The 17599-nt window shown below is 35.2% G+C and overlaps 1 protein-coding gene across 1 annotated transcript; it reads left to right on the forward strand.

Annotated features, from left to right (window-relative positions):
* Window positions 1-15362: 15362 nt before the first annotated feature.
* LOC113301906 lies at window positions 15363-17498 on the forward strand. Its single transcript, XM_026550744.1, has 4 exons — window positions 15363-16074; window positions 16201-16395; window positions 16505-16711; window positions 16806-17498. Exons 1-4 carry the CDS (start codon window positions 15868-15870, stop codon window positions 17100-17102), a joined length of 906 nt encoding a protein of 301 aa, XP_026406529.1. The 5' UTR covers window positions 15363-15867; the 3' UTR covers window positions 17103-17498.
* Window positions 17499-17599: the final 101 nt, after the last annotated feature.

The following is a 17599-nucleotide window of genomic DNA, read 5'->3' on the forward strand; positions in this document are numbered from 1 at the left end:
TATTTTAACCTAAAATGAAAACCGATAACAACCCGTTCATAGAAAAGGAGGAAATAATAATATTAAAAAAAGTTGTTATAACATAACGAGACCAAATTTCATATGATTTAATCACACGTCAACTGCCAAGAATTCTTCTCTCTAACCAGGGGCGGAGCCAACCCATTGTAAAGGTGTGCACTTGCACCCCTTGCCCAGCCGGCTGCAAAGCCTATTTTAGACCCGATTAGATAATTATTATTTATTTATTTTACATATAAGCCTATTTTTGTTTTATTGCACTCCTAAATAAATTTTTTGCACCCCATAGCAGATTTTCGCACCCCATCCCACAACTCTTGGCTCCGCCCCTGTCTCTAGCTTGTCAGGAAAGACTTTCTTTTACCCCACATTACTTGCGCTCCAAATTTTGATCAGCTCTCTCTCTCACTCACTCTGTCTGGGTCCTGGGACTAGGAGTTGGTAGAGTACATAAAGGTACGTTGATTTTTATTCAAGGTGATAAAAATCTGCTACTTGCCTCTTCGTGTCATTTCAGTTTGCTTTGGATAATAAATTAAGTTTGTTATTCGTACTGTGCAAGTAAAATAGCCATGGAAGTTGTTGCATCCGCTTTTCAATCGGAAAATGCTAAGAAAGGAAATACAAGAGACTAGATTTGTGCCCGTGCGTCTTTTAACCATCAATATTTTTGATTTGGTGGCGCTGGGCTTAGCTCCGTCCCATGGCGATCCATTTTTGATTTGGTTAAAAAAAATCATCTTAAATGGATAACTTGTATACTTACTGCAAGACCCTTAGTTGAATCCTTTTCCCTTTTGCTCTATTAGTTTCCTCGGATCTTTTTTCGTCTTAACATATGTCCATTGTATGAAGATGAGATGTGCTTAGTCCATTGGTTGAAGATGAGATGTGCTTAGAGTTTGGCATGGCTTGAAATGCATACTGGAGGTTGAGAGCAAATTTGAATGAAAAAAGATGCATTAATTTGAGAATAAAGGTTTCACAACAAAACACGTTGGCAATAAGGTATTCATAAGAAAGGAAGATGCCATGAATCATGACACAAACCTTACGCAGATGATTACTGTAACCAAAAATAAAAATAGCGTCAGCAGATAAAGTTGCGGATATGTTCTCGCCAAAACCATAGGACACTGCAAGCTAGGAGAAAAGAAAACGCATGCTCATCCTGTTGGTGTTGCAGAGGGATCCTCCTAGCTGACCAACTTCAAGGTTCACCAACCCCTTCTAGGTGCTGCAAATAGGTGCTTTTACTCTTGCAATACCGGTTCTCAATGAATACTTCAATTGAAGTTAGTTAAAAAATGATATGCTCATCAAGTGCCCTAAAAAGCCCTCTGACTTAGTAATGGCAAATTCATTGTGAAGATCACCACACTAAAACAAAAGCGACTCTTCTTTCTTAGTTAGGTCTTGGAACTTGGACGACCTAAGGAGAAACCGAGCAAATTACCGATGAACATGGCCTAAGGCCGAGGCTAAACTTCTCCGACCTTCTGTTGTTGTATGTTTTTTTTCTAACGTATAGAAAATGTTTGGTTTATCTAACTGGTCTCTACATTTTAGACGTCGTAGACGTGTCCTGATACGAATAAAGATTTCGGGAACCTACTTTTCTAAAGTAGATAGAAACATCAAGATTCGTTGTGCAGCCAAAATACTTGCATGATAATATACGAATATTTTAGCATGACCACCTTCAAGGCTTCAACCATTTGCCAGAAGTCAAATTATATACACCGCGTTAGTAGTTTAAGCAAAAAAAAAAAAAAAATAGGTGGACTTCCAAATAATAAAAAATTCTATACGGACCGCGTTACTAAACCAGATAGAAACCGCCAAGACACAAAATCTGTGGACTCCACCACCCCAAAAGCTAACAGGGGATTCTATTATTGGTTTTGTGTGAGGGTGTGGTTTTTTTTAGTTCAAAATCGGTTCAAATAGAATTTTTGATAAAGAAAACTCATTAACCATGGTGAATTCCCCTTTAATAGGTCCGTAAACCACACTTCGGTACTTGATACTAAATGTTCACATACCATGTTACTTTGTTATCAGCCCTTTTCTGACATCATGCAGCGTGTTATCACTATAATCAATCTATGATGACTACTGCCTAATAGGAGAAAAAGATTATATTCTTGTGTATTATGCCGCTTAGTTAAGCTTTCTTGATACCGTGCACTATCCACATGAGCTAAAGTTGAGTTTTACCTGAGGGGAAAGGCAATAAAATGCGTACTTCTTTTCTCATCTTCTGAGATCGTTGAGAAACTGTATACAAATGAATGATTCAAAAACCAAGTTAGTAATCAAGAAAGGTGATGACCGTCTTAATGATGTAAAGAGTGCGAATTTGTGAAGCGGGGTCCCTGACAGCCATGCCAACAACGTGGCCTACTGCAGCTAGCACATTTTGATGATCCTAGAGAAGCTCTTAGCGGATTGAGCTTCGTAGAGAGTGATACCACTCGAAGCTGTCAAAAAAACTGTCCAGAAAGCACAACTAAACAAACATCGGTTTGACTTTAGACAAACCTAAAAGACTCGCTTAAGGACCTCCAATGGAACTTGGAGTTCGCAATAATCTTCCAGTTTTTGCAGCTTAGAATACAATATAGCCATATAATCAATAAAGCACATAAACGATGTTAAGAACGACTAAAGAGAACATAACTCGTACCGCATTACGTGTGCTTAAGAAAAGAGAGTTTGGAGGCCACACTGAAGGAGGAATAAGCGATGTACCACGGTGTAGAAGGCCGAGGGTCTTCTGATGATGAGTAGAGTTAATAACCTGGTTAGGATTCTGGTATTCCTGGATCGGGACTACTTAACCATCCATGACCGAAAGTTTTACTTGATGAACAATTCACTACATATTCATCACAGTGAGCTCCTAAATAGTAAGGTCAGCACATTAATGAAATGCTATGATAAGTACAGGGAGAACACATAAGATACCTTTTCCCTTCAATTTCCTTCACTACTGAGATGAGGACAAATTGATCTCTCTCGCTTGTTAACTTAAATCCTAATCAAATAAAGGATAATTCGGGTCTACTTATTACCTTCAATTTCCCTGCTCCCTCACATTCTTTCCATCTGTATGCTAATCCTAGTGGTTTCTTTTTTGAGTTGATTGAGCAGATGATGATCAAAGGCTTCCATGATTTGGGTTTAAGTTAATGATGAAAGGCTCTGTACTTGCATACATATATACACGCAAACAAAGGTCAATTCCGCCTTCTTCTTTTTTTTCTCTTTCTGTGTCAACGATTTCCTTTTTCAACAAAAATTCTTTTTTAAGAGTTTTCCTGTTTTAAGAATTTTCACGTTTTTTTTTTATTTATTTAATTTATCTAACAGTTTGGACGTGAGTTTTGTCAACCCATACTAAGGTACAGTTAAGTATAGGTGTACACACGGTGTAACTAAATAATTCAAGTATAAATTCTAACAAAAGTATTGTCTACCTACCTTTTTTTAACATCGTTACTAACGGACAATTAAGTATTTAATACATCCAAATTGTAACCAAATTTTAATTATTACAACCAATAGAATTATGCCAAGTGTCTTCACCATAGCTTCTGCATTTGAAAATGTCTTTCTAGGCCAATAGGAAGCGAGGGTTTCGTGACCGTTTAATGTGAAAGCTTTATTTGTCAAGGCCTTTAAGTGGAAAGATGACATATAAACAAATCAAAATCAGGAAACTGACGAGGTCATAGAGTTTGATCCGCAGATGGACGAACTTGTGGATGAATTGCCGAAGCCTAAGCAAGTTAATTTCTCCAAGTACCCGGCATATGAGAACCCACTGTTAGACGCCGAAATTGACCGAACTGAACAAGAAGTACAAGCAATGGATGAAACCTTCTTTAGGATTGCTCGATCCATGAAAGAAAAAAAGGTATATTAATGAGTAACATTTTAGGTTATTTTCCAATCTGAGAGTTGATTCCATAATTCTGAATGGAAGCAAGTCTTGAATCTTTTTGTGAATTTTGTGAGCAGCTTGTTCAAAGATGTTTGAGGTGGCAGTTAGCCCGTCAAAATGATACATACGAAAAGTTTATTGTGAATGAGAAGAAGAAATACAAATTAGACGATCAACAAAAATCTTTACTGCAGTTTCAAAAAAACAAGGAGGACGGTCTAAAAAACGCTCTATGCCAATCTAAAAATAAATTTTGTTCAACTTCAGAGAAGGGTACAGATGATTTATGCTCATCAGAAAAAGAGCTTAATGATCGTGTAAGGTCGATTAATGGAATGAAAATAGTTGGGTTTTTCTTATGAAAGTGTGTTAAACATGTTAGACGTTTATTGCCCGAACAGATGCGGAGTTTGCATACTCGACTGCTCTGTGGGAGAAACAAATCTGCGGAAGATAAACAACTCCTTCAACAAATTAAACAGCTTGAAGCGACGAGGGAAAAAATAATTGCTAATGATTCTATGAAAGAACAACGTATTTATTCTCAGAAGGAAGACAATTGCCGATATGTGGATGAGCGCATACGATGGGAGCTTGGCCACAAAAGATTCCCTTACCAGATAATTGTAAGCTTCTTGTAGCTTATATACTATTTATGATTCATATCTGGATGTTTGTGAGAGAACTGTAATCTTTATTATGAAAAAGATAAAACCTTACAAGAGATTCAGACAAGTCTTTAATAGACACAGAAAACTATTACAGACAGAGGTCAAGTCAATTGACTAAAATAGACTTGTGACACACTTTCTTCACACACACAGACATACTCTAATACACCCCTGCAATGTGATACTCAGAACTAGTATCAGACTGAACAAAAAAAACAGAGAAAATAAGAAAACACTAAATCTTCAATTGGTGCCAGCTGAACTGAAGAAGTTGTAGTTAGAGAGAACAATCCTTTAGAAGTATGCAGTAATTGATGCAGTAATCTTGAAAATGTTGGAAAACATAATCCTTTTGTAAACAAATCAGCAAGTTGTTCTTCAGAAGCAATGTGTTGAAGCTGTAAGAAACCTTCATCCACTAATTCTCTGACAGTATGGTATTGAATCTCTATGTGCTTGGTCCTAGCATGAAAAACAGGATTAGTCTCCAATGCTAGAGCACTTGTATTGTCACATAAAATCAAAGATGGTTCAGTACGAGGAATATGTAAATCTGCTAAAATATAAGAAAACCATTTCAGCTCAGCAGAAGCAACAGATAAGCACTTATATTCAGCTTCTGCAGAAGACTTTGACACTGTGGGTTGCTTCTTTGAAGACCAAGAAATAAGATTGTTTCCAAGAAAAATAGCAAAACCAGAAGTAGATATCCTAGTATCTGGACAGCCAGCCCAATCAGAATCTGTAAAAGCTCTCAATGTATTCAAACTACCTGCTTGCAATGTGATACCAATATCCAGTGTCCCTTTTAAATACCTTAAAATTCTCTTTACAAGTTGAAGATGCATATCAGTTGGAGAATGCATAAATTGAGAGACATAATTGACCCCAAAACATATATCTGGCCTAGTGATTGTCAAGTATTGTAAAGCTCCTACTATGGCCCTGTAATCAGTGGGATTATCAAGCTTCACACCATCATTAATGGATAATCTATTTCCCTTTGGTTTGGCATCCAACATATGTGCCTTTTCTAACAATTCCAATGTATATTTCTTCTGAGTTAAAATAATAGACTGAGATGTTCTGACTGCTTCTAAACCAAGAAAATATCCCAATTATTCTAATTCTTTCATAGAAAATTCCTTTTTCAAGCAAAACACCAAATCATTAAGCAACACAAATATACTTCCTGTTAACAATATATCATCTACATATAGAAGTAATACCATCATAGCACCCTTAGAAGTATAAATGAACATAGAATTATCTGAAACTGACTTTTTGAATCCATAACCAGCAAGAAAAGAACTATATCTATGAAACCAGGCTTTGGGAGCCTGTTTCAATCCATATAGACTCCTTTTAAGCTTGCAAACAAAATTTGGTGGATAATCAGGATTTATAAAACCTGTAGGTTGTTGCATATAAACATCTTCATGCAAAAAACCATGTAAAAAGGCATTACTAACATCCATATGCCTAATTTACCAATTATATGTGATGTCCATGCAAAGAACAACTCTCACAGTAGTACATTTAACTACAGGACTAAATGTTTCTGAAAAATCTACACCATCTTGTTGATCATAGCCTTTTGCAACTAGTCTTGGCTTAAGTCTATATATAGTACCATCTGTCTTCTGTTTAACTTTATACACCCATTTACACCCTAAAATCATATGTGGTTCAGGTGCCACATATTCCCATGTGTCATTATCCATCAATGCAGTATGTTCTTCTTTCATGGACACTTTCCATTGAGGATCCTTAACTGCTGTCTTAAAAGTCTTTGGCTCAACAACAGTGGTTAATAAGGACTTGTAGGAAGTAGAATTAGGATGTTTAACAGATAAATGAGACACAAAATCAGGAAGTTGTTTTGGTTTAGAAACTCCTTTGTGAGATCTTGTGACAATGGTACTAGAAGGAACACTAGATGAATAAGAAGGAATAACAGTTGGTAAAACAGATTCAGAAGTTGAATCAGATAAAACAGATGAATCAGATAAAATAGATGGCTGAAAATAAAACTGAGTTTCATCAAAAATAACATGTGTTGACACATAAGACTTCTTTGAAACAGGATTATAACATTTGTATCCTCTATGTAAAGGGCTATGCCCCAGAAAAACACATTTAACGGATTTTGGAGAAATTTTATCTGCTCTGGTATGAGCAAGATGAGGATAGCAAATAGTGCTAAAAAATTTCAAAAAAGAATAATCAGGAAAATTTCCAAAAAGTACTTCAAAAGGAGACTTAAAATTCAGAATCTTTGATGGAGTTCTATTTATCAAATATGTGGCAGTAATAAAAGCATCATACCACCTCTCTTTTGGACAATGTGCATTAAACAACAATGAATTCCCCATTTCAGTAATATGCCTATGCTTTCTTTCAGCAAGGCCATTCTGTTCTGGAGTTTTTGGACAAGAAATTCTTATAAGAATACCACTTGAGTCCAACAAACTTTTAAAAAAACCTTTAACAAGCTCAGCTGCACCAAAACTTGAAAAGCTATAATTTTGGATGAAAGTTGAAGCTCAGTTGAAGTTTTAAAATGCTGAAAACACTTAGTTGCATCTGACTTCAATTTGAAACCTACTAAAATCATCTACAAAAACAATATAATACCTATCACCATGTAAAGATAGAACTGTTGGTCACCAAACATCACAGTGAATCAATGAAAGAGGTTTATCAGCATGAGTAGATGAAAGATGAAAAGGCAATTTTTTACTCTTAGCAAGTTGACAAGGATGACACAAGGAAGACATTTTTGGTGAAGATAAAGAAATCTGTTTTGAGGAATGTAATTTTTAAATAATCATACTAGATGGATGACCCAACCTGTCATGTCATACTTTAGAATATGCACTTAGAGTGGAAGATAAAGCACATGGAGTATTTCTTGAAGAAGAATTATACTGAATTGGATACAAGTTATTAACCACTGTCCCATGAGCAAGTAAGGCATCTGAATATAAATCCCTAATCTCATAACCACATGGATCAAGCTTAAAGTAACAAGAATTTTCTTTTGTAAACTTAGCAACTGAGACTAGATTATGCTTCATATCTGGTACTAAAAGAACTTTGTCCAGTCTAAAACTGGTATTAGGTGTCTTAATAAGTGAAGTACCGGTAGAAGTAATGTTCAAAGACTTACCGTTGCCAACTTGCACCTTATCCTTTCCTCTAAAAGTAGAAGTATGTTGTAGAAGATTTGCATCTCCAGTCATATGAGTTGTTGCTCCTGAATTAGCTAACCATTGTTGAGGTTCAGAAGTAGATGGATCTACAAAAACATTGTCTTCAGTCATTGTAGTAAAAGCATGTTGTTGAGTCATATTTCCAGAAGTGTTGTTTGAAGAAGAAGCAAAAGTAGGTGGATAATATATGAAGTGACACCTACTAGCATAGTGTCCTTTCTTTCTACAAATTTGACAATCTATCTGGGAAAAATCTCTTCTACCAGAATTAGCTTGAGAAGAAGAACCAGCAGAAAAACCATGTTGTTGCACAGAACTATTTCCACATTGACCAGAATTAAACCCTTGTGTGTTTTTATTCCCAAAATTATTTTGCCGTCCATTCTTAGAATTACCCTTGAACTTGCCTCTTCCATTACTAGAACCAACATTCCTAGAGTAAAAAGCAGATGGATTCTGCTTATCATAAACACTGCTAGAATCTTGATATTGATCATGGAGCCATTGCTCATGATTTAGCAGTCTAGGTTTTAATTCAGCAAAAGTAAATGGAGTTTCTCTATTTTGTGCAGCAATCACAAATCTATCAAAGTCTCTTCCAAGACCATTTAAAACATACATCACCAAATCAGAAGAGGAAAACGTTTCTCCTATTGCATCTAATAAATCAGCTATAGTCTTAATATTTTGAAGATAAACTTGAATAGTCAAATTACCTTTCTTGACATTGTATAACCGATTTCTAAGCATACTCTTCCTTGACATGATTTGACTTTGAAAAGTAACTTCAAGAAACTCCCAAATCTCCCTAGCAGTAGAAAGACCCAAGACATCACCAGAAACAGAATCTGTAAATGTTGCCTCCATACAACTAGCAACAAAACAGTCTATTTTCCTCCATCGTACCCACTGTGGATTTAACTTCAGGACACCATTAACTTCAACTTGCTTTACTGGTTCTTGCACCTCTCCACTAACATATTTCCATAGCAAGAAATTATTATGACCCAATTTAGCAGAATTTTTTTTTGATATATTGGTAAAGGGGAAAGTGAAATCAAGAGAATCTCCCATTTGAGCAGCGGAATTAGTATTTCTTCTTCATTGATAAACAGTCGTTGTATCTTTCATGAATCTATAAAAGATGAGAAATCAACATTTGGATCTTGATGATAACCAGGAAGTATATTCAAAAAATTAGGTATTGAAAAATATTGATAAACTTACTGAATCGTGAAAATAATATTGAAAAAGGTTGTTTGATTCGTTTTGTTGCTGCTTTAAAGATGTGTTGAAAAACTTTTGCAGAAAAAAAATATTTAGCTCAGGATCGACCGATTGATACCATGAGAGAATTGTAATCTTTATTATGAAAAGATAAAACCTTACAAGAGATTCAGACAAGTCTTTAATAGACACATAAAACTATTACAGAGGTCAAGTCAATTGACTAAAATAGACTTGTGACACACTTTCTTCACACACACACATACTATAATAGTTTGTAATAATTTGTTCTGATTTTGTAGCTTAAATAAATGAATTTAGTTCGATTAAAATGCGAGAAGCGAGCAATTTTGGAAAATGTTGGCTACCTTGAGATGGAATTGTATCATTTTAATATGAAGATTTCAACTTTGGAACCGAAATTAAGAACCACAAAAAGGACAATGAAAGCCGAACGAAGAAGGTTAAAGGAACTGAAAAAAAGAGTGTCACAAGAGGTATACCTTCTTTGGATTTCTACTTTACTTAGTTATAAACCAATCTTAACGTTTTGTTGTTTTGAATTTTCTGTTATGGCTTCGGATCACATGTCCCTCACTTTCGTGTCTCTTTCTGTCCCCTCCAATGCGCCACCTATACATGCTCTACAGATATAAACGTAATAGTTAACGGCGTCTAATATCAAACTACACGGTCGTCTTCATCGTTCTCATGAGGGAAAAGATTTAATCCTACAGACAATATATGATAAATACATGTTCATATAGTTGATCTTCAGTAAAACTCTTGTAAATCTATGTACTTACCATCTAACTAACGTAAAATCCCAAACCAAACATTGTATGGATTAGCAATTGTACTTTTGCTCCTGATTTTGTAACTCTATGATGGAGTTATACCCAAATGTTAATGGAAGTTTTAGGGACCTAACTTTTTGAGTAGTAATAGTGGATGGGGATTTTACTTGTGGATATGCAAACTCTAACCCTGTTTTTCAGTTTTTGTAGCCCCTTCGTTTTTCGCAAGTAATTAAAAACAGATTTAAATCATAATCATATCTCCAGTAATTATCTTCCACTTACGCCTAATTTGGATTTGTTGTCATTTGTTCCACTAAAATTAAATAAATCTTCCATGAACATAATTCTATTCAGAATCCACCACTAGCATTCTACCAACATCATCAACCGGGTTTATGGATCTGAATCAGGTTTTTGCTTTTTGATTTTTTTGTTTTCTCTAAATATTGAAATTGTTATAAAAATATTTATTACTTATGCTTCAGAAAAAAAATTCCATCATTTCAAATTGATCAGAGAGATCAAAGATTTTTTTTTGGTCCTGAAGCCAGAGAGATCAAAGATGAATTTCTTTGAAAAGACGAAGAACCAAAGAGATCCACATACTTTGGTGATCAAAACAACGATGTTAGGATAATGTAAATTTTGCCTTGAAATAATATATAGAGGAAAATAGGTGGCACACGCTGATTGGTCGGGACAGGAAGAGACAAGAAAGTAGGTCGCAGGGGATCCGGAGCCTTCTGATATATTCGGCGAATATGTGTAAACCAATGTTTATTTAATGTTTGTTGACTAATACTGTAGGATATTGACTAATATTACTGATGATCTGTATAAAGGCTTTTGTTAACTTGTATACTCGTATACATGTTAATGTTTATTAAAGATTTATTTCATTTCATTGGAAGTTGTGTTTTTTTTTTGTCTTATTGTAATAGAAATTGGTTTTTTTTACATGAAAACAACAAATCTTTTTCCCAATGCAAAGAATCACTTTTTTCAATGCAATAAAACAACAAATCTTGTTTCCAATGTAAAAAAGTTTTTTTGATGAACCTTAACATGTATACGGGTATACAAGTTAACAAGATCCCTTTATAAAATATAAAATGAGAGAATGCCGTAGTTTCAGGGAATTTTTAGCCCAAATCTTTAACCTTTTAAAGAAAATTCGTAAAAACCGATCTAGCCCGACATGATTCATAACCACCAACTGATCCACTCACGTATTGATGGACAGATGAGTTTGTCACTAAAGAAGAAGAAATCTCATTGCAACTTTTTAAGTTGCATCATGAGAAAATTCCAGCTATCTAAATCGATTATTCTAGAAAAATAAAAACACGTTAAAAATCCATTGGTTACTTGAAGATCCGCAAAGGATCTGTGCACGTGTATTCAATCAAATCCAACCAAGAAGACATCAACGACGATTTTTTTTTTTTTTTTTTTTGTATATCGCACCATTATTAGGCATGTTCATATCGTGTATGTCAAAAAAAATTGTTTTGTCATGCCAGGTGGAGTGGCAAATGGTATACGCCACTATGGGAAAATGTTATGAGCGACACATTCTCTATCTCTAGATAAAGTTTACATCGCTTAGTAGTACTTCATCTGATATTATATTAGTATAATATTGAATATGATAAACAATTTGAATTTGGGCGGGATATAAACTCTTTTCATGTCCCCACAACATAAAACAAGTTAATAAAAAAATAAAGAATATTATCGAACATCATTAAAGACTCGACTTATATTAATAAAGTATTACTGAGCGAGAAACATTTGATCGCCAGCGACATAAATTAGGTCGCTCGACCAAAACATCATCGCGCGAACAACACTCTATTACTCGCTGGAAACTCCATCGCGTATGTCTATATGGTATTTCTGACATATATGCATATGAGTTTGGCATACCCATAATGGATACATATATGGCAAAATATGATGTTTGCCACATGCATAGGAATAGGCCTTATAGTAAATTACAATATCTAATGTAAATTCTTTCTTTGCTTAGCACCGTAACCATGCTGACATGCGATTATGTCCTCTCTTTTTGTCACAAATAGCTGACATGCGGTCATGTTTATATTATTTTAATAATTTTTATGTGACGCTTGATTTAGTTTGTTCAATTTGTACAATATATTTGAGGAACAAATATTTCTCGGTAATGGATTATTAAAGGATGATTGATCAAGGCACACGAACACATTTGGGGATTCATTATCGGATACGTTGAAATTCTCAAGGTTTTTATTCACACGTTATATTGTATTATAATATATATATATATATATATATATATATACATATATGTGTTGATTGTATTTATTTTTTCAATTTTAATTTTTTGTACACCTATAAACAAGATAAAAAATCAATCGATATTGCATTAAAGTTGTAAAACAAAATGAGATACTGTGAATCTTGTATTTATAGAGAAAGGAATCTACATAATCCAATAAAATTTATATTTTTCGATGAAAATTCAAATCAGCCTTTACAATCCATTATCTTGTGAAACTCTTGTCTGCAAGGCCCAGATCTTGGTCTACAACGAGCCATTGTGTGTCCTAATACGAGAATCGGTTTTACTGCCCCCATCCCACGAAGTTACTGGCGGTTAAATATTTTGAGGTTGTTATGAACGACATGCCGATGAAATTTTCAATGTCTCAACGTGATTCTGCTCTTTGGAAATGCAATAAGTCTAGTCATGCTCAATCAGAGAGTAGGTGCGTGCCAATTTAGCGTTGTCCTATGCTATCGTTTGGGTATCCTACTTTTTTCTGAAGGCAGTCTGTGTGCATTCTGCAATCGTGACATGGATTGTTTTGGAGACCATGCCCTGCATTATGCCCATGAGGTGGGTCTTAAATTTCGGAATGACCTTGTTCGAGAAACCATTGCTGACATGTGCTTTCGTGCTGGGGTTCCTGCCAGGAAATAAGTTTCATTAGGTCTCATTCTAATGATGGTGCTGCTTCGGCCTGCTGATATTTTTGTTTATAATTGGGACAATGGAAGTGACATGTGTTTTGATGTAACTGAGGTTTCCCCTTTTACCGGTGGTGGAGTTCGTGCGCTCCATCCTGGTCTTGGCTTAAGTAATGCCATTATGCGTAAAAATAAGAAATATCTTGATAAGTGTGTTGCTCGGGGTTATGGGTTTGGTGCTTTGTCATTTTTCACATTTGGTGAACTTGGGGAGGAGACAGCTGTATTTTTGAAGAGACTGTACAATCACCTGTCTAGATTTGATGTTAATGCAAAGAAATGTAATTTCTTTTTTCATAGACTAGGGATTGTGATTCAGAAAGGGGTTGGAGCCCAACTTGTTGCTAGGATTCCAACTAGTTTTACTCCATCGTCTCTTGTTGTTGATGATTTTGATTAATTTTATTTTGAATACTCACATCATCTTTTCTTCCTATATTTTTTTTTCCCGAACAACCTCTAATATAATTATTTTCTCTTATTGCATGGGTAGACAAGATAACAAAACCCGAATCTTAAATTCGTACCTAAAAATGAAAAATAAGGATCTTAAAAAATTGAAAAGGAAAGGGTACCAAGTATACCACCAACTTTTTCGTCTGATTGGAGTATGAAACTGTGTAGTATTTTTAATAATTAAAATATGCGGAAAAGTAAAAAGCACACACACACAAGAACTTTATTAACGAGGAAAACTGCACTTGCATAAAAACCTCAAGACCTCGTGCAACTTCTAAAGCAAATTGTATTAATTAAGTCGTTACAGAAACTAGCCTACTATCGGACTTAGGATTGGAATGTAGTTGAGACCGAATTATCCCTCCAGGAAATTCAGCCGCAATCGTGCTCCTTGCGTCTCTTGAACCTCAAAAGGCTCTAGGAAATTGATTCTTTTAGCCGAAGTCCCAGTCTAAAAGTTTCTTCAACCTTAATGAAGACCTTTGATACCAATATTCCTCTAAAAGATAATCTTATTTGATTTTCCTTTAGATCGTTTACATCAAGTTCTTGGAAATCTTTTTGCAATAGACAAAGCTAACAAACCCCACGAGTCCGAAACTTACACTCAGTTAGCTGAGAAGCATGGATTACTAACCATATCTCAAGAACAATCTTAAACCTATCAACAAAGAAGAGTTTTAGATCGTTCCTGATTGGAGATTGGATAAGCATGTAATCACAAAGTCTGAGACGAATAGAACTTTGCGATTTATATTTCTATCGTTCCTGATTGGAGATTGACGAAAACCTCAACAATCAATAAGAACAATATCAGGATACACGAACTATCAAAGTTAAAATAGTCATACCTGGATTCACGAATCCCTAAGTGAAGTCTTTAAATCGTAGACCTAATTATGTATCTCAGAAGAAATCTAGGTTATAAAGGGCGACTTCAGCAAGCAACTAGGACACAGAAGTGTCAGGGATTAAATTTCCCAGTTGTTTGAGTCCCTATATTTAAAGACTTTCAAGATTATAGGTTTATCTGAATTCAAGCTAGGATAACTCGAGATTCAAACGAACTTTTTCTCAGTTTAGATGAAATTCATATTAGGAATTCATGTAATATGAGATGTGTGTCTTAAATCATATAGAAGAATATACACTATGGTCCAGGGTACTGGAACCGTGTACAATAATAGTTCATGGTAATTATGCCATATCAACGTATAACTGTAAACGTGTTCATTTAACACTCAAGACTTAAATCATGATTCACAAACACATAGTGATTTAGTGATTAAAGATGTCTTAGAAGTCTTCATGAGAGTTGTAGCAACGCCAAACATATTTGTGAAAATAATTTATGAGCATCTGCTTAATTCGTATTGGGTAGGCATGTGTAGGAGTGCACGTACCTATTGTCCATTTCAATAATTCATGGATCTAGAGTACACGTACTAGGTGTGCATACCCTTAAGCTATTCACAAACTCAGGCCCTTAGGGTATGCGTACCTCTCCCCTTTATACGAATTCAGAACCTCGGGGTATGCGTACCTACTTATGTTGCGGAACTCAGTTTGCTTGTGTACACGTACTAGGTATGTGTACCTACACTGTGCCAGAATATCAATAGTTCTGGAAACTTCTTTCAATAATTTGAAACACTCCAACAGTCATAGATATGAAATCACTGCTTGTGAAATTTCCAAATGATCAACTTGAAACAAAAATAGTTCTTGAACAATAAATTGTTCTTAATTGAGATTTCAAAGGATCTATGATGAACATCCATCGCTCGAATCATATTTCGAGATATTTAATAAGACGAGCTTGACTCAAAACTTCTGCTTTGCAATAGTAAATCTACTAAAATCATACGACATAGTCTCATTACGACAAAATGGTGATGCCATGAGTAAATAGGATGGTTCGGTCTTCGCATACCTCTTTGCTGATAAAGTTCTCCAAATGTATTCGTTTGATCTTCAATCTTCAATCTTCAAGGGTTATTCAGTGATGTCTTATACTCAACTACCATACTCTAATTTTATTCCGAGACTTGACTTTAGTAGAAATCAAGAGATAGTTCAGTACATCTAACATTGACAACAAATGTCAGAACTTAGAACTATTCTAATCAAATAGAGTGCACGTGCGTTGAGTGAATGACTAAATCGTATAAACTAGAGTTAGAACTTGGAACTATTCCAACTTCCCCCCTAACTGATTCAGCCTTGCAAATATCAGCAGCCCAACTTCTTCATCAAGGTGTTTTGACCAAATTCCGTGTCCTACAAACAATCTGCCAACTGCCAATAATTTATCTCCTTCGTCATGGAAATTTGTACTTTTAATTCATTTTTACACCCGGGCATCCCCTTTCTTACGCCTCACTCCTGAAAATCTCTCTCACTCTCTCTCTCTCGCTCTCTGAGCGGAGGCGCCGTACTTGCAAGTGCATTACTCAAGGTACTGTGACTCTCTTCAACTTATCTGATCTGGTCTTTGGGTGTGTTATTTCATGGAATCCATGGCCACGGAAGATGTCACACTCGAATTCTCTTCAGTGCCTGTGAAGGTAAGAAATGAAGCAGACAAGACCTCAATGGTTCAGAATTCGAAACTAGACGAATCCATGAAGAGACAAATAATATTTCAGACCAAAGAGGAGATACGAGAAATGCACCGAACCTGCTACCGAATTCCTCTTGCTATAGAAGAAAAACTGGTATACTAATGAATAGTCACTAAAGACATGTATTTTATATAATTTAGAAGCTAATTGGTGTTATCTTATGTATCACTGTTTTACCTTCTGCCGTAAGTCCTGAGATTTTGTAAATTGTTTGAGAAGGATGAAATAGATCTGTTAAGGTGCCAGTGGCGAGATTTAGCTGATGAAGACGAGAGATATAAGGAGTTTATTGATGGGAAGAAAAACAAAATAGTACGTCAGGCTCTGCGGCAACATAGAGATGGATTTGAATTTGGTACATTTCAAAAGAAAAGTGACGATTTATGCTCATCGGAAAAAGAACTTAATTCTCGTGTAAGCATGAATAGAGAGAACAAAGATAGTAAAATGAATCTGTCTTATATGATGCTATTATTACCTTTGCCTATGCATCTAACAAAGTAAAGAACTGGCTGTTCGACAGATGTGCAACTTGTATTATCGGACACGATGTGGGAGGAACAAATGCGCTGAAGAGAAAAAGCTTTGCGCGGAAATTAAACAGCTTGAAGACACCAGGGAGAAAGTTATCTATAAAGATAAGATATATGAAGAGTGTTGTAATTTTCAGACGGAGGTTACATGGCCAAAGTTTGAGCGCCCTGCGAAAACATTTCGAAACAAGATTAATGTAAGTTTTCATAAACGAAATTAGCCGTGCAAAATAAAATAAGAAAGAATTAGATATTTTAGATTTCATGAGTGAAAACTTTCTAATATTGCAGCTTGAAGATATGGACTTGAACAAATTGAAAAGGGCAAGGCAAGTATACGGAGCAAGGCTCAAGTATCTTCGGGAAAAAGTAAAATCGTTGAATAACGAGATTAGAGTATTGCAAGCTACTTTAATAACAACAACCAAGAAAAGCAAAGCTGCTGAAAAAAGGTTGCACCAACTGCAAAAGGAACAAAATACTGATCGAACGAACTGGAAGGACTGCATAAAGAAGAGGTATAAGGGTGATTGGATACCAAATGCAGATGCATATTTGCTTCATGAGATAGGACACGTCAGCAGTTGAAGATATAAGAAGAAACACTTTGCTTTATGAAAAGTTCGACTTTTTCTTTTATTTCTGAAAATCATTCTAAAATTATGTACCCAAACTAATTTTTGACTCCTTTTATTTTCAGAAGTCAAAAAACAACTCCTTAAATGGTATTCAGACATGTCACCATCAATTCTATAAGAAGTTAATCTAATTTAAGAAAAGTTAATTTAAGAGATCACTTCTATAAGGAGTGGGGATGTTGCACCAAGCTTTGTTAGTTTGTTTTTGAGTAGGAGGTCTGTCCTGAGCCTTGGCATGTCTGGCGTTTTGGGAGTGTCTTTATTTTTATGGAGTTCTCTTTGTAGTTGAGATGGATAGAGTCCATATTTCATGTACTTTTGTCCCTTCTTTCTATGAAAATTTTAATCTGCCTATAAAAAAAATACACCAAAGCAAGTTTATCTATGTAACCTTCTGGATCTGTGTCTTTTTTCTTAAGGATAGAATAAAATTTTTTTTTTTTTTGT

This window comes from Papaver somniferum, chromosome 8 (assembly GCF_003573695.1).
Source record: "Papaver somniferum cultivar HN1 chromosome 8, ASM357369v1, whole genome shotgun sequence".
Taxonomy (NCBI): domain Eukaryota; kingdom Viridiplantae; phylum Streptophyta; class Magnoliopsida; order Ranunculales; family Papaveraceae; genus Papaver; species Papaver somniferum.

What these genes read in the sequence shown, in the direction of transcription:
- LOC113301906 (XM_026550744.1), top strand. Translation starts at nt 15,868, where the DNA reads ATGGAATCCATGGCCACGGAAGATGTCACACTCGAATTCTCTTCAGTG. An exon ending in AAAAAGAACTTAATTCTCGT is followed by an intron (nt 16,396 to 16,504) that starts GTAAGCATGAAT and finishes GCTGTTCGACAG; the next exon opens with ATGTGCAACTTGTATTATCG. An exon ending in CATTTCGAAACAAGATTAAT is followed by an intron (nt 16,712 to 16,805) that starts GTAAGTTTTCAT and finishes CTAATATTGCAG; the next exon opens with CTTGAAGATATGGACTTGAA.